We start from the raw sequence: 22,280 nt of genomic DNA, 5'->3' as shown, positions 1-22,280 counted from the left end.
TTTAGAACTGAGAAATAATGAAAAAACTAAGTATTGAATCTTGTGGGATGGGAGAAGTACTTCCAGAATGGCAGAGTAAAGGCCGCCAAAAAACCTGATCCTCCACCAATGCAGTGAGAACGCTGGAAAAAAATTGTCCAAATTAACTTTTTCCAAACTCTGGAAATTAAGCAAATGATTGCAACAATCCAAGAAACTATTCAAGAAAAATGGCTGAATCTCAATAAAAACAGAGGCTTTGTGATGTTATAACTTGCCCTACTCCCACCCCTCCTATTCCAAGTTCTGCAGTCACCTTGCCTCACAAGCACAGGAACTGAAAACCAGCAGCCTAGCAGTCACTGGAGGGAGCACGACAGGCTTGGGACACTCCCAGGAAGCCCCATTTGCAGAGAATTGTCATTATTTGATCTGTCTGGCAACTCCCTGGAAACCCTGGCTTTGGCCTGACTCAGAACTCAACGGCTATTTTTTGGAAGTAGGTTGCCAGGACTTTCTTCTGAGGTGCCTCAGGGTGGACTCCCACCTCCAACCTTTCATTTAGCAGTAGCACCCTGGGACCCCATAATAAGGATAAAAAATGAAAATGGTAATGGACATTTATTCAGCTCTTGAAGACTATTAAATCCATTACATATTGAAAGGCTTCCATCTTTACCTTTCTTGGTGATGACAGTCTCAGATGGCACTGTTTCTGATTTTTGCTGAGAGAATGAGTCCATCAAATCTCCATTATGAGGGCTTGCTGGCATTTCAGGAGGAGAACAAATAGGACCTGAATCGGGGCTACTGCTCACAGCTCCATCTGCAAAAAGAATCTGAAGGAAAATAAACATTTCTCAGATTCTCAGGAGCGAGGAAGAGACTGGTTAACAATAAACACCATGTGCCAAATTGAAATGCATTAAAAATAATCCAAAAGAGAAAAAATATCATTTGCAGGTTCCCAGCCCCAGCATTACAAAGCATATTATAAAAGAGTGGATTCGGAACTTAGAGACGATAGCTTAATAACCAGCACCATGTTTTCCATTTACCTTCCTTTTCCTTTCCATTTCCTGCCTTTTGTTGGATTGATTTGAGTTTTACTTTTTTTGCCCCATTCTTCACCCTTCCTGTATGCAGTTGAGAAATTATCAATTTTATTTCAATTGTCCTGATGTTGTTGTTAGGTGCTGTGGAGGTTCCTACTCATAGCAACCCTACGTACAACAGAATGAAACACTGCCCAGTCCTGCGCCATACCCACAATCATTGTTATGTTTGAGCCCATTGTTACAGCCACTGTGTCAATCCATCTTATTGAGGATCTTCCTTTTTTCTGCTTGCCTTGTACTTTACCAAGCATGATGTCCTTCTCCAGGTTCTGATCTCTCCTGACAACATGTCTAAAGTATGTAAGACATAGTTTCCCCATCCTTGCTTCTAAGGAGCATTCTGGTTGTACTTCTTCCAAGACCGATTTGTTCATTCTTTTGGCAGTCCATGGTATAGTCAATATTCTTTGCCAACGCCACAATTCAAAGGTGTCAGTTCTTCTTCAGTCTTCTTTATTCATTGTCCAGCTTTCACATGCATATGATGGGATTGAAAATATCATGGCTTGGGTCAGGCACACTTTAGCCTTCAAGTCTTTGCTTTTCAACACTTTAAAAAAGCCTTTTGCAACAGATTTGCCCAATGCAATGGTCTTTTGATTTCTTGGCTGCTGCTTCCTGTTCATTGTGGATCCAAGTAAAATGAAATCCTTGACAACTTCAACCTTCTCTCCATTTATCATGATGTTGCTTATTGGTCCAGTCGCGAGGATTTTTGTTTTCTTTATGTTGAGGTATAATCCATACCGAAGGTCTTTGATCTTCATCAGTAAGTACTTCAAGTCCTTTTCACTTTCAGCAAGCAAGGTTGTGTCATCTGCATAATGCAGGCCGTTAATGAGTCTTCCACTAATCCTGATGCCCTGCTCTTCTTCATATAGTCTAGCTTCTCGTACTATTTGCTCAGCATACAGATTGAATAGGTATGGTGAAAGGATACAACCCTGACGCACAACTTTCCTGACTTTAAACCACGAAGTATTCCCTTGTTCTGTTAGAATGACTGCCTCCTGATCTCTGTACAGGTTCCTCATGAGCACAATTAAGTGTTCTGGAATGTCTATTCTTCAAAATGTTATCCATAATTTGTTATGATCCACGTAGTCGAATACCTTTGCATAGTCAATAAAATATAGGTAAACATTTTTCTGGTATTGTCCGCTTATGGCCAAGACCCACCTGACATCAACAATGATATTACTTCTTTCATGTCCTCATCTGAGTCTGGCCTGAGTTTTTTGACAATTTACTGTCAATATACTGTTGCAGCCGCTTTTGAATGATCTTCAGCAAAATTTTACTTGCTTATGATATTAATGATATTGTTCAATAATATCCACATTCAGTTGGATCATCTTTCTTGGGAATAGGCATAAATATGGATCTCTTCCAATTGGTTAGGCAGGTAGCTGTGTTCCAAATTTTTTGGCATAGATGAGTGAGTACTTCCAGGACTGCATCTGTTGAAACATCTCAACTGTCCTAATAATTACTCTTAAAGTTTAAGCACACATATTCAAATATTTAGTTTCTGTCAACATCTATCTAGTGTCTGAAATACCTACAGGTACTGTCATGGATTGAATAGTGTCCCTGCCAAAATATCTGTCAACTTGGCTAGACCATAATTCCCAGTACTGCGTCGTTGTCCTCCATTTTGTGATCGGATATATTTATCCTATGTGTTTGTCATGGATTGAATTATGTCCCCCCAAAATATGTGTATCAATTTGTCTAGGCCATGATTCCCAGTATTGTGTGATTTCCACCATTTTGTCATCTGATATGATTGTCCTATATTTTGTAAATCCTATCACTATGATGTTAATGGGATGGACTATTGGCAGTTATGTTGGTGAGATCTACAAGATTAGATTGTGTCTTAAGCCAATCTGTTTTGTGATATAAAAGAGAGAATTGAGCAGAGAGACAGTGGGACCTCATACCACCACGAAAGCAGAGCCAGGAGTAGAGTGCATCCTCTGGACCCGGGGTCCCAGCACAGAGAAGCTCCTAGTCCAGGGGAAGATTGACGACAAAGACCTTCCTCCAGAGCTGACAGGGAGAGAGAGTCTTCCCCTGGAGATGATGCCCTGAATCTGGACTTCTAGCCTACTAGACTGTGAAAGAATAAACTTCTGTTTGTTAAAGCCATTCACTTATGGTATTTCTGTTACATCAGCACTAGATGACTAAAACAGTGTGGTAAATCCTAACCTTTGTGATGTTAATATGGTAGGATTAGGCAGTTATGTTAATGGGGCAGGACACAACCTATAGGATTAGGTTGTATCTGGAGTCAATCTCTTTCAAGACATAAAAGTGAGAAGTGAGCAGAGAGGAGGGGGACTTCATGCCACCAAGAAAGATGCACCAGGGAATGGAGTGCATCCTTTGGACCTGGGGTTCCTGCACTGAGAAGCTCCTAGACCAGGGAAAGATTGATGACAAGGACCTTCCTCCAGAACTCACACAGAGGGAAAGTCTTGCCCTAGAGCTGGCATCCTGAATTTGGACTTCTATTTTCCTAGACTGTGAGAGAATAAATTTCTGTTAAAGCCATTCACTTGTGCTATTTCTGTTATAGCAGCACTAGATAACTAAGACAGGTCCTATAGATACATCTATCTAGTGTCAGTATCTATAGCTTTCCAATAAACATGAAAAGAAAAACCCTGACTTGTACCATCTATGAGAAGACTAACATCTGTTACTTATTCTTTCCTAGGTAACTGGTTCCCCTCAGAAAGCTTTTGGGATGTCTTTTTATCCTTGGAGTCCTAAAATGCACTATGACATATCTAAATGTGAATGTTTTAAAGATAATTAGTATCAGCCCTGATTAGCATTTGGTAGCCCTGTTTAATCAGAAGCATCTTTTTTCTTTTAGCTCTGGGAATTTTTCTTATTTCTTTCATTATTTTCTGCCTTCATTCTCATTATTTTCTTCTTTAGGAAATTCTATTATACAGATTTCTCCTTCTAGTCTGTTAGCTTTTCTTTCTCTCATAATCTCACCACCCTTTGATTTTTCACAATTGTTAGCTTTTAATTTCTATGAACTCTTGATTTTTTTCCATAGCAATTTTCAAAAATTATTTAATGGACTTATGATTTCTCAAGTATTTATGCATGTTAATTTCACACACTTTCAAGTTTTTCATTTAACTATTCATCCTTATTTTTAGGTGTTATTTCTTCTGTTTATTGCATTTTGCACTTCATTTTCATGAGGTTGATTTTCCTCAGACGTTGACGATCTTGGGCGAGTACTTACATTTCTTATTGAGAATTCCTTTTCCCTTCTAGGTGGACATTGTGTCTTGTCATAGGAGCTTCTCCCCTGTGATTACTGGGGCAGGGTGGAGCAGGAATATGGCTTCTGGATATTTGGCTTCTGGTTCTCATTCTTCAGGCAGTAGTGAGTTACCTGGGGTGTTACCCTGATTTTCTGAACCCAGTGTGCTCCATTTGTGAAACGTCTATGTTAGAACTCTCATTTTGATTTTCAGTTTCACAGCAGGTTTTCTCTTGCATGTGTTTTAAACTTTGCTCTTTGTCTTAGTCATCTAGTGCTGCTGTAACAGAAATACCATGAGTGCATGGTTTCCACAAAGAGAAGTTTATTCTTTCACAGTCTAGTAGGCTGCAAGTTTAAATTCAGGGCATCACCTCCAGAGGAAGTCTTTCTCTCTCTGTTGGTTCTGGAGGAAGGTCCTTCTTATCAATCTTCCCCTGGACTAGGAGTTTTTCTGTGCAGGGACTTCGGGTCCAGAAGACAAGCTCTGCTCCCAGCACTGCTTTCTTGGTGGTATGAAGTTTCCCTGCCTCTCTGCTCACTTCTCTCTTTTATATCTCAAAAGAGATTCTTTCAAGACACAATCCAATCATAACTGCCGCAAATCCCATCTCACCAATATCATAGAGATAGGATTTACAATACATAGGAAAATCACTTCAGATGACAAAATGGTGGACAATCACACAATGCTAGGAATCATGGCCTAGCCAAATTGATACAAATATTTTTGGGGGACATAATTCAATCCATGACACTTTTCTTCTTTCTCCATCATTCTGATCCCATCTGACTTGTGTTTTCTAAAAATTCTCCAAATTTTCTGATCCATTAATAATATACCTTTTTGTTCTCATGTTGTTATAAATTTATTATTTACAGGGTTTTTTTTTTTTTTTTCTTCTTATTTTAAGGTGCCTTGAGAGGGAGGGAGGTAAACACTGTGTCCAATCTGAACTCTGGATTGTGTGTAGAAATGACAAGTTTATTTGTATCCTGTATTTGCATAAGTAGTGGGTTTTTTTTTTAATAACCATAGTATAGTCTTCATTTTTCATTTTAAAGTATCATTCCATTTTCAAGTGCACTGTTCCTCTTTCCCACTACAAGATTGTCCCTCACCCATTTTACTTGGCAGCAGAGAAGAATAATTTATCCAACATATTCTTTTACCTGTGTGGAGCCATCCAACATATATTTGACAACAGTGCCTTGACTGGTGATAACTCTCGATGCCTCCTGCTCCACTGGTGGCATTACTGCTTTATAGAACTCAGAGTGCTTCAGTCTCTGCGGGTAGCTCTGTCGGACCATGATGTCCCAAGAAGGTTCCTCATCCATGACATACTGATCTTAAAATAAACAAACAAACAAACAAATAAATAAAGTCTTACTGTGGACTGGGCAATGCTCTGAGGCTTGGGTTTTATCTTCTTGCTTTGATTATTTTCATTCTTTTGTCTGCATATGGATAATACGGTCATTTCCACGTCCTGGCAAATGGCTCAGAGTACTGGTCCTTTGATGACCTTGTCACATTCAAGTATAGTGAATAAAAGGCATAACAGGTGCCTTTTCTTTGGCCAAGTCAATCTCTCTAATGAAGTTCAGGACATCTCGGGGCAAAATAATGAAGGAAGCAGAGTTTGCTGTCTTAATATCCTCTTACTTCCCCTTTGGTGCTCTTCACACACCTTTGAGTAATCTTTGTCCCTGGTGCACAATGGTACCCTTGTGTCTCCTGGTTACTAAGAGTCCCTGGGAAGTCACTCACACTCAGGCTTGCCCTTCCTAGACAGTTTATCATCTTTCCAGTTAATATAATCCTCTCACTTCTAACCAAGATCCTTATCATACCATACCGGCTGCCGTCAAGTCGATTCCAACTCATAATGACCACTATAGGACAGAGTAGAACTGCCCAATAGAGCTTCCAAGGAGTGCCTGGTGGATTCGAACTGCTGACCTTTTGGTTAGCAGCTGTAGTGCTTAACCACTACAACACCAGGGTTTCCAAGATCCTTACATCTCTGCTTTTAGCTGGCAATTAAAGAAAAAAAAGCACCTAGTAAGCTCTTTTGAAAAGGAATAATTAAGAATTTCTGGTATATAGTAGCTACTCAGTTTTTGCTAACTGAATAATTTCTTTTTCTCAACTTATAAAGTACTTTCTTGAATTATTCTTAATAAAATAATTAATGTGTAATGGTGGTATTTCAAGGACTGTATCAGGCTAGTGGGAAAAATATTTTGGAATGAAGGCCCTTCATAGTACCCTTCAAATTACAAGAGAAATAACAATGATTAATGATAAAGTAGTAAACATTTATTGAGATATTTCTACATGCTAAATGCTTTATATTATTCAGTCTACCTCAGCAATCCTGTAAGGTAAATGTTTTCACTTTCCAGAGTTTTCAGATGAAGAAACGGAGGCTTAGGGGTAGGGGTGGGGGTTAGAACTTCCCCAAGGTTACACAGCCAGTATGTGGCAAAGCTGGGATTTGAACCCAGTCTATGTGTCTAACCATTACCTTATACCGGCAAAACAACCATCACTATCACAACCAAAAAACTAACATTTGAATAATATGTTCCAGGTTAGAAAATGTTTTCTCAAAACCTATGGGGTTATAGCTTGTCCAAAGTCACCCAAGAAAGAAGTCAGTCTGGGCTCTTTCTTCTTACCCCATGTGCCTTTCTCTCCTTATGTCCAAGACTGATCCTGATGAAGATACTACTTCTTTGGCAAGTGTATTGTAATTATGTTCAGATTTGAATGAGGATATCTTAACATACGGAAGATTTAAAAAAGATTATGTGTTCCAGGCAGAGTTATCATTAGCCACATTACCTAGCCTGACAGAATGATGAAAATATAGGGTAAACAATGGAACTAATGGAAAGCACAGGTGGAATAGGTCTTCAGCTGGGGTTTGGTAACAAGACTAAGAAAATAAATAAATAAACAAGCAAACAAATAGATCCTTGGATGTGAGCACACTATCCCTCTCAGTATACTCATAGCACCTTACACTTTAGAAGATCTGAGTGACCATTTAGCACAGCAGGTCTCATCATGGAGAACCTGGACAACTAGAGATCCTTGGAAATAAAAACAGAGGCTCATAGTCTATTAATAACATAGAACACCTAGTGAAAAGCAAAATGAATCTGAGGTAAGACAACACAGATTAACTGTAATATTTAGTTTTGTTTCTTTTGGCTGGCAATAAAAAAATTATTTTTAAATAGTCATTTTTCTTTTTTTAATGGGCACACTCTCTTCAAATATGGTGAAATAAGGGAATCTTAGCAAAGAGGATACTTGGTTGGAAAAACATTGGGATCCTTTTATATAATTAGCATTTATCAGATGAGGAAACTTGGTCCAGAGACAGTGAGTAACTTTAAAAGGCCATATCATTAGTTTATGCCAGAGCCAACTTCAGAACTTGGGGTCTACTTTAGTGCTTTGTTGCATCTTTTACTTCAACTGCAACAGAGGGCTCCATTTAAATGACATTCAAATTGAATCACTAATATGGATGTCCCATCAGGTTAGTTAAAGAAGTTCTGCTTGTACTTATTTATACAGCTTAACGCGGCAGTGGTGGTTCAGTGGTAGAATTCTCTCTTTCCATGAGGGAGACATGGGTTCAACTCCCGGCCAATGCACCTGTTGCCCAGCTGCTACCCGTCTATCAGTGGAGGCTTGCGTGTAGCTATGATGGTGGAAAGGTTTTGGCAGAGCTTCCAGAAGACAGCCTAGGAAGAAAGACCTGGAGATCTACTTCCAAAAACCAGCAAATGGGAACCCTGTGAAATCAAAACAGTCCGATCTGCAACTGATCATGGGGATGGCACAGGACTGGGCCGTGTTTTGTTTTGCATTGGGTTTGCCTTGAGTTGGGGGGGTGGACACTAAGGCCGCTAACAACAACAATAATAGGTTAGAAGTCATATGTAGAAGCAACAGAATATAAAATTATATACTTAGGTCTGGAAATGATGACTGATTTGGGTTTTCTTCATCCATTTAACCTGCATTTATCTATATTTACTTTGTGCTCACTGTCCTTTGTTTTGATCAGATTTACAAAGTACAGTACCTATGGCTCTTGTAGAGACAGGAAGTCAGGGCTGCACAGTAGTTGTTAAGATCACTGGCTCTGCCAACACTGGACCAGGAATGGCATCTTAGCTCTGCCACTTAGGAGCTGGGTGACCTTGGGCAAGTTACTGAACCTCTTAAAACCTCAAGTTCTTTATTTTGTAAAAGGAGTTATTTGTACCTAGCTCATAGCACTTGTATTTTGTTTTTTTGATATATATATTAAGTACTTAAAACAGTGCCTGGCACATAATAAGTGCTCAAAATATGGTAGTTATTATAATTATCATTATTTAAAAATAACCTTGTTCATTATCAACGACGAGTATGTTTAACTGGTAGGAAAATGCACACTTTTCTATGGTTATTTAACCGTTTTCTATATTTTTTGCCCCCTGCCTCCCTGCTCCACCCCAGCTAGCACTTACTTGCAGACTCTTGCCCAATGAAGGTCAATAGCAGCCCACTGGGGCAAGATACATTTAGGTTTTGGAAGGTGGGAACAAAAAGAGTCTCTTGTACAACAGGTTCTGGTTCTACTTCTTCCTGTAAAATAAAAAAGTTAGCATGTGAATAATTGCTTCTCATTTGCTAAATGAGCTCTTGATTTATTTTGACTGAACACTTGCTGAGTCTTTAGGATGTGACTTGCCCAGGGTGAGGTGTGCAATAGACCTGTGAGGATGCATGCGTCTCTGCCTTTGTGCAGTTTATGTTCTACTTGTAGAGTGAAACACAGACATGTGAAACAGTTAAACAACAGTACAGATGGTTGGCAGTCTTTCCTCAGAAAAGGGAGAGTTCAAAGTTAACGAGAATAATTGAGAAAGGTTTCAAGGCCGAGTTGGGGCTTGAACTAGGCCTTTAAAGACACCTTTAATCGAATGTCTAGGTTTAGGGTAGGGTACATGGGAGAACAACATCCCGTTGCCTTCTTTGTGTAATTCTTACAGTGAGATGCTAGAGATATTATACTATTAAGATATGTGTCCTTATTTTTCTGTAATGAGCATGAACTCCTTCTCTAGGAATTAAAAACAATAAAGACACAATATAAGAAGTTATTTATAAATTAACGAGGATTTGGATGTGTCTAATAAAGTGCTTGGGTGCTAAGCAAAAAGGTCGGCGGTTCTAACCCACCAGCAGCTCTATGGAGAAAGATGTGAGAGTCTGCTCCCATAAAGGTTTACAGTCTTGGAAACCCTATGGGGGCAGTTCTCCTTTGTCCTGTAGGGTCACTATGAGTTGAAATTGACTTGCTAACAGTGGGCTTAATTATTCTAATTAATTTTGTGCCAGCTATGCCCGAATTCTTGTTTGGTTATGTGTACTCAAGAATGAAAGTTATGAAGAACTGAATTACTGGGCTGGGGACCATGGTCTTGGGGGGATATCTAGCTCAATTGGCATAGCATAGTTTGTAAAGAAAATGTTCTATGTCCTACTTTGGTGAGTAGAATCAGGGGTCTTAAAAGCTTGTAAGTGGCCGTCTAAGACACTCCACTGGTTCTGTCCTGTCTGGAGCAAGGGAGAATGAAGAAGACCAAAGACACAAGGGAAAGATTAGTCCAAAGGACTAATGGACCACAACTACCACAGGCTCCACCAGACTGAGTCCAGCACAACTCGATGGTGCTCAGCTATCACTACCAACTGCTCTGACAGGGATTACAATAGAGGGTCCCAGACAGAGATAGAGAAAAATGTAGAACAAAATTCGAACTCACAAAGAAAGACCATACTTACTGGTCTGACAATATGGCCCCTAAAAGAATCTTTTGACTCAGTACTGATGTCACTTCTGAGGTTCACCCTTCAGCCAAAGGTTAGATAGGCTTATAAAACAAAATGAGACTAAGCGGGCACACCAGCCCGAGGGACAGGGACAGGAAGGCAGGAGGAGACAGGAAAGCTGGTAGCGGGGAGCGCAGGGTTCAGAGGGGGAGTGCGCTGACATGTCGTGGGGTTGGCAACCAATGCCACAAAACAACGTGTGTATTAGTTGTTTAATGAGTAATTTATTCTGTAAATCTTCATCTAAAGTACAAAAATAATTAAAAAAAGAATGGACATAGATGCCAGTAATGAGTGACCACATATTTTATGCTTCCATTTATATGAAAAGGCCAGAATAGGCAAATATATTGAGACAGTAGATTAGTGGTTGCCTAGGGCTGGGGGAAGATGAAGAATAACTGCTAATGGGCATGGGGCTTCTTTTGGGGGTGATGGTTGCCCGTCTCTGGAGTATTCTAAAAAGCCAAATAATTTAAATTGGTTTTATATGAATTATATTTCAATAACGCTGTTAAAAAAAAAAAAGAAATAAACAAAAAGAATGGAAGTTATTTGGTTACTTGCAACCAATCTGCTATTAATAATCATTTCAGTTTTTCCACTTGGTTTTCCTTTGGTAGCCACTAAAATCGATCCAACTGATCCCTCATCCCTGGACATTGAGTTTATTCTAACTGGTCTTCTATTGTTGATCATTTAGGTTGTTCTGATTGTTTTTTTTGGTCACTAACAGAGGAAGAATATGAATAATTAGCTGAAAATGAATTAAAAACACAAAGCAAAATTAAGTGAAAAAATCAAGTGGAAATTTGGTAAAATGAACAAAAATGCTCAAAGACACAAATCTCATTACATACAAAACCAGTAAGCATTTCCCCATCCTCCTATTATCATCAGTTTTCAAAAGTGTTGGGTGAACTAGTTGGTTTGCTACCAAATTCTTTTCAGCCAAATTAGTTTTAAAGAGATTACCTGGAATCACTCCGTTCAATACTTGAACATTTTTACTTCATAAGGGTCAAGTGGGCTGACATGAGGCAACTTATCTAGTGTAGCCAAATAAACACTGTGCTGAGGCTGAGTAACATTTAAACACCTAAACTGTAAAGGGTCAGAGTCTAAAATCCAATTTCCTGAGCACTTTTTAACACATTTTTTTCTTCTGATTAAAAGTCAAGTATTTGTACTTGTACAAGATTTGATGAGTCGTTTCCTTCTTGTCCTTCTTTTAGAGTCCTCTTCTGATCTCTGTTTTCTCTATTAGAAAAGTAAAGTCAAAGCTCGTGTTTGTATTTGTGCGTGTGTGTATGAGGTCTGAGGATAGAAGGTGGAATGATCTTTAATCATAAGTGTAAGTTGGACTGGCTGTCTCTGAGTCTTGCCGGATTCTTAGCACATTAATATCTATCAAAGTCTGCCATTGTTTAGTTATAGAATCTCCTCTTCCAGTTGTTATCTCAAGCTAAATAAAGTTTAAAAGTAAGGAATGGTGGAAGCTGAACCAATCAAAAGTTAAGAAAAACTAAGAACCAGGGTGGGAAAAAGGCGGAACTAGTTGTTCTGAGCTTAGAATGAATAACCTGAAACAATCTGCATAAGACAGTGTTTCCTAGAGTGTGGATCCAACCTCTGCATCCAAATCTCTTCTTGTCCATTCAGAGTTGAAAATAGGAAGAATGTTAATGCAGCTGTACAATAAAATGCAGGAGCACAATTGAAATGCACTGTAATAACATTATTGACATAGTCCCAGAGTTTTAAAGAGTTAACATTGAGGAAGAAACAAGAGTTTGGAAATCCATGGCAAGGTTCATTTACCTTTTTCTCTTCTTCTTTTGGGTGCTCTTCTTCTTTAATGGATTCTTTAGGCTTTTCTCTGCCTTTTGTTTTCCCTCCTTTTGCTTTGCCTTGAGGAATAGTTGCTATTACAGGGATTATTGTTGGAGTAAGTGCTGAAGGGATATTCAACATTGTTTCCAAATTATGGTCCTTATCCTCTGTAAATAGAAGAAGGGGAAAACAAGAAAATGAAACATTCATATTTGACATGCTTGTTAAACAAAATTTACATTACAAAATTTATCTAAGTTCAGCAATAATTTGATTATCAGCTGGATAGATTCCAGGGGTAGTAAACTGAATTTGAAAATACTTATAAAAAATTTATAAAATAAAAAATTGTACTTAGAAAATATGGAGTACTTAATACTTTAATATGGAGCCCTGGTGACACAGTGGTTAAAGCGCTCAGCTGCTAACCAAAGGTTGGTGGTTTAAAGCCACCTGCCACTCCACGGAAGAAAGATGTGGTAATCTGCTTCTGTAAAGATTATAGCCTTGGAAACCACATGGGGAAGTACCTCCTTAGCTGTCTATACCCAATTACAGGGAATGCAAGGATTGAAATTTTCTTTTGCCACTAGCAGATACAAGTTCTTAAATATCAATGTTTTATGTATCCTTAAGGAATTTTTAATGTATTTTTAAAAAGACACATGCATTTAATTAAAAAAAATTCAGGCAGTAAGACATTACTAATTATTTACTATGAACATTTTCAAATGGAATGCTTATAGCCTGAAATTAGGGACATTTGTTTTAAATGGAATGATCACATATAAATTTAAGGATTAAATCAAGAACAAGGAAATCACTTAGGAAGCAGGAGCAATACAATTGATAGAGAGTAGACTATAAATACCTTAATCTAAAATAGTGATAATCTGCTCAGAGGAGATAGAAATTCTTAGTTAGCATGCAGTGACAATGGATTTTAATAAATAATTTGTTAGACACCAAATAATTTCTTCAATTGTTGGCTTAAAACAATTCAAATACAAAATTAAAAGACCAACTCCCAGATAAAGCAAAATCGTTAACAAATTTAACCGACTTTCTAACTCACTGGAGTACTAGGCTATTTGGCACAAGAGAAGGTACGTGATTCACGGGAATGGTGTCTCTGCATAAAAGGAACTACCTGGTAAAACAGACAATTGGATCACCATGATCTACACTAACACACAAATGATTTAATGTAGCCTTAGACTATACAGCATAGGGATTACCTTTTGTTTTTGTAATGCTTTTTTTTTGTTGTTTGATTTTGCTGTGTTGTGGTTCGATTCGTCTAAAAAGCTTTAGAACCCACAAGATTTCCTAATTGGTCCTTGGTAAAGTGACATACTATTTCATGGTATGTAAGAAAATAGCTCCCAGTTGAGAATGATGTGTTTATTGGAAGCAGGGTAGAGAAATTCTTTAAGATGTCCAATGAATGGCTCTTTTAAGACTAATGTCCTGAAACACGCTAAGTAATTCCACAATCATAGGATCCATAAAAATATTATTTTGTAGAAAACTAAGAGGGTTCCTTGGCAAATCATGTTTTCTTTGGCACCAACTAACAGGCTTATATTCATGGGCTAGTTAACAAAGATAACTGGAATACATACATATGTGTGCGTGTGATTTCATTATGTATATATATTTATATATAAGATTACATATATATAATAAATGATGTTTAAACTCCAAAGCATTATTTTTTATTTCCTATATATATAAACCCCTTGCAGTCGAGTTGATTTTGACTCACAGAGACCCTATAAGAAAGAGTAGAACTGTCCTATAGGGTTTCCAAGGAGTGGCTGGTGGATTTGAGCTGCCAACCTTTTGTTTAGTCACAGAGCTCTTAACCATTGCACCATCAGGGTTCATATATATAAACACATATATTCACACATATATATGTATGTATATCTTCCCCTCCCACACACACACACACATACACACATCTTATATCCTCACTATGCACGAAAAGCTCTGAAGGGCATTAAATCAGAATATGTTTATCAGTAAGCAGGTGTGGATTAACCAGTAAGCAAGGTATGAACAGGCTTACAGTAAGCAAGGTACAGGCTACTTGTGCTTACTTACTAATCTGTAGTGCATGATTTCACTTTAAAAACAGGTGGAATTGTGCACTACAGATTAGTAAGTAAGCACAAGTAAGCCCGTGCATACCTTGCTTATTGGGTAATCTGTCTCTGTCAGTAAGTGTGAAACAGATTGAGGATGGGCGGGCACCCCTTATCCTTTCTGTTGCGTTTACTTCACCTGGAGCCATTCCACTGGATCCATAGTAACTTATTGAGAGGCAGATTCCATTTTCCAAGGTGGCAGAAAAAGATCCAAACTTGCTTATAGCTTTTTTCTTGACATTTGATCCTTCTAAAAGAAAAAAAAAAAAAAAAATTAAATGACGGACATTCCCATTTTATTCAAAAGAAAAGTAAGCAAAACTCAGCATGAAGGCTAGGAATGAGGATCTTAGTTGGTCTATGACAATCGACTCAAAAATAATCAGTTTAACCCTTACCACGCATCAGGGCTGTTAAAGGGAAATTTTGTGACTCTTGTTTTAAGGGGTTTAAGTTAAAATGAAGAGAGGAAGCAAATTGGTTGATGGCATAGCCATATGCAAGTTATTCATATGACAGATTATCCATGTGAATTTTAAAATGAAAACCATCAATTCTGTCTCAATTTCCCACATTTTAAAATGCATTCTAAAATCCCTACATTCAAGATTCCTTACATTTTAAATCACATTTTAAAATGGTTTCAGTCAAACATAATTTAAAAGCAAAATCTGTTTAAGCATACATTCTTAAGGTATATGTGAAGAATCTATGAATTTTCTGTTTTGTGGTTTTTTTTTTTTTAGTTCGCCATTCCCTCTATTATCATAGATAATCAATATGGGGCAATACTAATTTAAAATATTCTGATCCATGAAGAGATCATTTTTAGACAGGGAAGTACAAATGACAAATGGAACGAAAGGTAGTATTTAGTGTTGATCAGGGTGCTGGGAAATGTTGTTAGTTGCTGACAAGTCAGCCCCCAACTCATGGCAATCCTATGCACAATGGAACAAAAACCTTGCCTGGTCCTGCATTTTCATTTCATGATCTGTTTCGGATTGAACTGTTGTGATCCATAGGTTTCTCACTGGCTGATTTTTCAAAGTAGACCTCCAGGCCTTTCTTCCTAGTGTGTCTTAGTCTGGAAGCTCTGTTGAAAGCTGTTCAGTATCATAGCAACAGGCAAACCACCACTGACAGATGGGCGGTGGCTGTACGAGGTGCACTGGCTGGGACTTAACCTGGATCTTCTGCTTGGAAGGTGAGAATTCTATCATGGAACCAACAATGTCCCTCTACAGGGAAATAGGCACCTTCATACAACATTAATTTGAGGGTATGGGCTTAGAAATTTGAGGGAAAGCACTTTGAAATAGCTCATCTAAGAGGGGCCTAGTGGACAAAGGGTTAGCTATTGGAAATCACCTTAATATGCAAAATATATATATATATTATTAAACAAATTATGATATATATATATTTACATACATTGTTGTTGTTAGGTGCTGTCGAGTTGGTTCCGATTCATAGCGATCCCATGCACAACAGAATGAAACACTGCCTGGTCCTGCACCATCCTCACAATTATTGCTATGCTACATAAATATATATGTATATATAAATATATCTGTTTATTTATTTAGGTGAAAGGTCACGTAAATATGTAAAAGCATGAAAATGATTAATAAATGTTATGATATACATATATACCAATGAAATATGATGAAGCCATTAAAAAAGCTTGTTTTCAAAGAATAATGAATAGAAAAATGATCACGATGATAAAGTAAAGGAAAAATACACTAATTATAACCATAGCTATTACTGAGGTGGCAGAATTATGGGCAGCTATTACCTTCTTTAAATATTTCGATGTTTTCTAATTTTTTATAATAGTTTATATACTTCTACATCAGGTAAAACAAAGTAAAGTAATTAAAGGTTCTGTTGCAAAGTTCTTGGTTACATTCATACTTGTCAGACTTGGTGTTTTTACCTTGGTTTTGAAAAATATTGTTTCTGTAACTAAACTTGTAAGAGTGATTTAGTTATTGATCTTACCACTAATGTTGAGTCCAAAAAGCTTTATTAATTAACTGATCTATTTCTGCAGGTATAACCCATAACCCATTGGGCTGGAAGCAACTAATTTATCCAGGTGGTGTTGTCTGAGGGTGTTAAATGGTGCTGCCAGGAAGTTGCATGGTGTTTCTCAGTGGAAGACCCATTTGTAGCTCACCTTCAAACAGGTAGAGACTCTCATTTTCCCTTGTCCTTGCAACCTAAGAAATATGGTGCTACAGAGAGAACTAAGTAATAAAGACTGCATAGAAAGAAATCCCATGATTTGGAAAGAATACTGGAGTAAAGCTAAACCTTCAGTAGGAACCAATTAATGGAGACCTGAGTCCTAGAAGGAGTCCCTGAGTGTTGCAAACAGCTGCTACCAAAAGGTTGGAGGTTCAAGTCCACCCATGGGCATCTTGGAAGAAAGACCCAGCAACTTACTTCCAAAAAGCTGGCCATTGAAAACCCTGTGGAATACAGTTCTACTCTGACACACATGGGGTTGCCATGAGTTGAAATCTACTTGATGACAACTGGTTTGGAGTTCTAGAGACTGTACTTGGTACAAGTGTTAAACCTAAATTAAAGCCAAAACGCACACTGCGATCTCAATATTGCTACATACAAGGTTGGGTAGATTCTGTATGACAACTGGAATCAAGAGCTGGGTGGGCTAACCAAGTGAGCTGCCCACTACAGATTGGGCTTCACTACATACTACATTAAGGAAAATGCATGTAAGCCGAATGGCAGAATACCTCAGTCACTATCTAGAAAACTCCCACGTGTTGAGTGCAAAGGATCCATCTGTGTTTTTGCCAAGTGGATGGGTTTGCTGGCACAGTAGTTCGGTATTACTCCCCACTGTCACCAAGATGGAGCCGCTTACCTGTTTCAGACCCTGGCTCCTCATTTTTTTCTTCTTTCTCTTCTTCTGAAGGGTGATCCTCTTCTTTATCTTCCTTTTTCTCAATTGTTTTAGGGTCTTTTAAGTGAATTATAAAACTGTGCTTATCCTTTTTCACTTTCACTTTGACAAAAGTTGGGCCTAAGGAATAATCATGGGATGGAAAACAGGCTGAATGGGATGCCACATCAAGCTGCTTGACAAGAGGTTAACGCAGCACAGAGTTTAAACCAGACACTGGAAATAGCTAGGAGTATCAACATCTTTATAAGACGATGTCTAAAGAACTCAAGGACGGTGCAATTCCAGGAATAAATGGTAGACGGATTAGGGAGATACGTGCAAGCCTTCTAGTCACATCTCAACTCAAATTACATAAGCCAATCGATTAGAAGAGAAAATAAATCGGCTGAGGTTAATGTACACCAATAGTCAGCACTGTGATTAATTAAATGAGAGTATGTGAAAGGCCTTTGCAACTTATAAAGAATTACATAAATGTTAGTTATAAACCCATTGCCATTGAGTTGATTCTGACTCATAGTGACCCTATAGGACAGAGTAAAACTGCCCCACAGAGTTTCCAAGAAGCGGCTGGTGAATTCGAACTGCAGACCTTTTAGTTAGCAGCCGTAGCTCTCAACCTGACCTCTTCACAGCTCTCAGAGTCCATTGCCTCCCACCAGATGATAAGTTGTCAAATAAAGCACAGCTCCCCAAACCCACCTGAGGGATCCTTAAGGCACAGTCAAAAACTATGCTTGTAGGATGCCCCTAACAGCCTCCCTAGAGCCTGGGTCCTGCTCTCCCCTTGGGAAGAATGAAGCATTTCCTCTCGGGGTTTTACAGACTAGTTCCTCCTCAGTTCTCCTGCCAAACGCCTTTCCCACTTAAAGACTTTTTAATCCAAAGGCAATTTCTCAGTGGTTGAAATAACTAGCAGGTCCCAAGCTGTGTGCTCCAGAGTCCAGGTCAGAACAAAATCATAGTATGCCCTTGGTTTCTGAGATAACAGAATACGTTGTGATTAATATTATTAGCTACTGTGCTCATTGCAGTTACTATTATACTATTTATCAGTAGTATGGGAGTATTTTAATATTTTAACATTGGGTATTGTTATATTAGTGTGTCCAAGCTAAACTCTCAGCTTACCAATGCCTTGTAGAGTCCATTATGATAGAAGAATTTAAAGTCTGACACGTAAATGAATTGCAGTGGGTACACTGCCATTCTCACCTATCACACTCAGGAAGTGCTTCAAAACCCCATGATGGTTTGAAATGAGCTAACACCGTTCAAGCCAATAACCAGCTGCTTTTGAAATGTACCTTTTTCAAACAATATCTTTTCCACTTCAATAAGTCCTCCATCCGAAGGATACAGATAATAATTTGTTCCTGAGATTTGGATGGGTACATCTCCCATATTGTATCCTCGAAACTAGAACAGAAAACATCGTGTTTTGAGTGAGGAACTGCAATTGACAAAAATCAACTCACTAGTGTTGGCCAATTAAAGTTGCCATAAGCTTAATTTGTGCTAATTTTTCTGTCACTTTGTAGACCCATGACTCATGGGCCTCTGTAGACCACTGACTCATGGGCCTCTGTAGACCCCTGAGGACTTCCCCATAGTATCTTTAGCCCCTCCTATGGTGTTACAATGAGATGCATGACTAAAGGAGGTCCAAGAGGTTAAACTCTATTCATTAGGGCATCCTCATAACCTAGTCTAAATCAAATCATAATATTGCCAAGGTAGTGGGAGAAGAAATTTAATTGGATGTTAATTTTCTGCTTAAAGTGAACTGTTATTTTGAGGGGCAGTGATACTATACTTTAGAAGGTCATATCTTAAAGGAATTTTTTTTTTTAATAAAGTGTTAATAGAGCTCATTTCATTAATTTCTAATTTTTAGGGAAAATAGGAAGAAGGGTGGAGGCCCTTGGGTGATAAGACATGAACCTACTTCTGAGAGGCAGAGAGAAAGAAGGGAGCTTAGGTCAGTGGGTCTTTTAGTGTGGTTTCACCTGGGAACTTGTTAGAAGTGCAGATTCTCTGGCCCCAGCCCAGATCTACAGATCAGAAATCCTGGTAGCTGGGCAAAGCAATTTGTGTTTTAAAAGATGTCCTGGTGATTCCACTGCCTTCTAATGCCTGAGAACTACTGGCTTCAAGTAAAAGATGGAAAGAAGGTCAGGGACCGTGAAATTTTTTTCTATTCAACCACACTAGGTTTTCTTAATTGCTGTGTGAGGAAAGGGAAGGTTTCTCTGCATGGCAAAGTTTCACAGAAGCAGACAGCCCTAGAAACTTGGATGTCTGCACAGAGGCAAGCAAACATACTCAGCAAATTCTATCATCTGAGACAGATAAAGACTACACCTGTGTCTGTGTTAACCTATCACAGCTGCCCATTACAGACACCTTAATGGATGCTTTTATGTCAAATTAACATCTTTACTGCCTCTAGTAACCTAGCTTCAGGTACTCAAGAAAAACTGACCTGAGAATATTCCTGTCTTGGTGATTGGCTACAGGAAGTTTCTAGCTACCATAGGACGGACTACAGGTCTGAGCTCAGCTATACAGGAAGAACCCCAAAGCCTTGGCAGTGAAAACTAGGGAACTGGCTGTGTTTCCATAGAAGTTGTGTTTTCCCAAAACAATTAGGAATAGCCCCAAGAAGCTTCTTAGAACATTGATTTTACCGGGTAAACTATCTCAGGTTCTAGTTGCTGGCCGGGCTCCTCTGTTGGTTCTGGGACCTTTGTTTGCTCCTCTTTACTTCTATCCTTGAGAGAAGATTTTTTCTTTGGAGCCTTACTATCTTCCTTCTCTTCCTTATCCTTGCCTTTCTTTTTACCAGCTTCTTTACTCTTCTTTTCTGCTTTTTTTTCTTCCCTTAAGCGCTCTTCTTCTGCTAATCGGTCTTGTTCTTCTTTCCATGCCTGTGAAAACAATTAAAAAATACATTTAACAGGACTTTGAAACAAATTAAATATGAGTTCCATTCATGTTCATTTTGGAGAACATTTAACCTGATTTTTATAAATATCACTTCCGACAAATCAGAAAACTGCAGGCAGAAACCTTGGAGTCCTCTTCGATTTCTCTTACCTATCTTCCGTATACTAAATCATGTCAGTTCTCCTCAGAGATCTCTCTTCATTTCACCTTCTCTCACACCCTGTTACAATTGCCTTAATGAGGTCTTTATTACCTTTAGCCTAGGCTACTGTGGTGCAGTGGCTAAGTGTTCAGCTGCTAACTCAAAGGTCAGCAGTTCGAATCCACAAGCTGCTCCTTGGAAACCCTATGGGGCAGTTCTACTTTGTCCTATAGGGTCACTGTGAGTTGGGCTCAATTCAATAATGGCAATGGGTTTGGTTTTTGGTTTAGACCAATATAGCAGCCTCTTAGCTGGTTTCCTTGCCTCCTATCCTTCTCTACATGAGCCCGACACTCAATTTAGGTCCTAAAGATAGAAAGATTGAGAACAGACAAATGTGTACAGACCAAAGGTTATTAGTGGTTACCAGGGGTGGGTAGGAGAGAGAGGTGAAAGGGGACTCACTGCTTAGGAGATGCTAAAACTCTATTAAGGGTGATAGAAAAAGTTAAGAGGAATAATGGTGATGGTTGCAAAACATGGTGAATACAATTAATGTCACTGAATCGTGCACGTGAAGAATGTTGAAATGGAAAATGCTTTGTTACACATGTATTTACCATAGCAATAATAATAAAAAAAAAAAGATGGTTTACCAGCAGTATGGCAGACTAATGTCCAGAGAAACATTCCTGGCTGAACATAATAAAAAATGGTGGATAAAACATAAAATGTATCATCACAGTACATGGCAGGGCTGGAAGAAAAGTAAAGGATATGAGAAAGCACTAATTCAGTGAGGTAGATGATCCCTGAAGACAGTATTTTCCCAGTATTATCTGTTCATCCCTGGTAGTCCAGAGCCTGGGTTTTAATGGATCATGTTTGACAGACAAGTGACATGCCTGGGAAATAAGATTAGAGACCTCTGAATAAAGATGGTAATTTTTAAAATGACACCTTCATTTTAAAATGACACTAGAAAAAAAGATCTTGAGACTACTAGCCTGCCTCCTTGACCCTAGGTAGAAGGGAAAAAAGAAAAAGTCTCTTCTGAGAACTCCTAGCCACAAGCCTACCCTTAAATAGATTTGTGGCCAAAATGCACATACCCTTAAATTTTTATTTTGAGGCAATCCTGGATTGGTAGTGCTTCTTGGTGCCCAACAGAAGCCAAATCAAATATTCTAGAGACACAAAATGTAAATCCTCAAACAATTCCGAAAGTTACAATTAACATAAGCTCACAATAAAAATCACAAAACTTGAGGAAATAAACCATTTTGAGCAAGAACCTGAAAAACAAGCTATGGAATTATACCTACAAAGACTGCGGATCCTGGAATTATCAGAGAGAGGATATGAAATAAGCACTTTTTAATATGCTTAAATAAAACAGGTATCAAAAGTATAAGAAATAAGAGAGTGTCAAAATGACAGGTGAATTTGAAGGAACTCTTGAAAATGAAATAGAACTTTTGAAAAGGCAGTATATGAACAGATAATGGCTATGAAATTTCCTGAGTTGATAAAAGACACTAATCCTGACATTCAGAAAGGCCCACGAATCAAAAGCAGGAAATAACACTGGTGTGCTGGACCCAGCTCATACTGACTTGCAAGAATTTATTGTTAAATTCTCAGGCATTTTGTGATCCAGTTGTTAATCACAGCCATTATTAAAAATTCAATTATATTGTTAGGTACTGTCGAGTTTGTTCCGACTCATAGTGACCCTATGTACAACAGAATGATACACTGAATGGTCCTGGACCATCCTCACAATTGTTACGCTTGAGCCCATTGTTGCAGCTACTGTTGTGAATCCATCTTGTTGATGGTCCTCCTCTTTTTCGCTGACCGTCTACTTTACCAAGCATGATGTCCTTCTCCAGGGACTGGTCCCTCCTGATAATATGTCCAAATATGTGAGACCTAGTTGCCACATCCTTG

At 38.5% G+C, this 22,280-nt stretch overlaps 1 protein-coding gene across 4 annotated transcripts in view; it reads right to left on the bottom strand.

Annotated features, from left to right (window-relative positions):
• Window positions 1–22,280, bottom strand: part of SPAG17 (sperm associated antigen 17) — a 257,638-nt gene that overhangs the window by 60,164 nt on the left and 175,194 nt on the right. For all 4 annotated transcript variants that reach the window (XM_049879966.1, XM_049879965.1, XM_049879967.1 and 1 more), the window contains 8 exons: window positions 19,927–20,166; window positions 18,544–18,655; window positions 17,195–17,353; window positions 14,429–14,542; window positions 12,128–12,306; window positions 8,938–9,055; window positions 5,569–5,747; window positions 659–818 (listed from right to left, as the gene is read on the bottom strand). In XM_049879966.1, the coding sequence (XP_049735923.1) occupies window positions 659–818; window positions 5,569–5,747; window positions 8,938–9,055; window positions 12,128–12,306; window positions 14,429–14,542; window positions 17,195–17,353; window positions 18,544–18,655; window positions 19,927–20,166 (1,261 nt within the window). The remainder of the gene's footprint in view (window positions 1–658; window positions 819–5,568; window positions 5,748–8,937; window positions 9,056–12,127; window positions 12,307–14,428; window positions 14,543–17,194; window positions 17,354–18,543; window positions 18,656–19,926; window positions 20,167–22,280) is intronic.

This window comes from Elephas maximus, chromosome 3, assembly GCF_024166365.1.
Source record: "Elephas maximus indicus isolate mEleMax1 chromosome 3, mEleMax1 primary haplotype, whole genome shotgun sequence".
Taxonomy (NCBI): domain Eukaryota; kingdom Metazoa; phylum Chordata; class Mammalia; order Proboscidea; family Elephantidae; genus Elephas; species Elephas maximus.
This window is presented reverse-complemented; position numbering and strand designations above follow the sequence as displayed.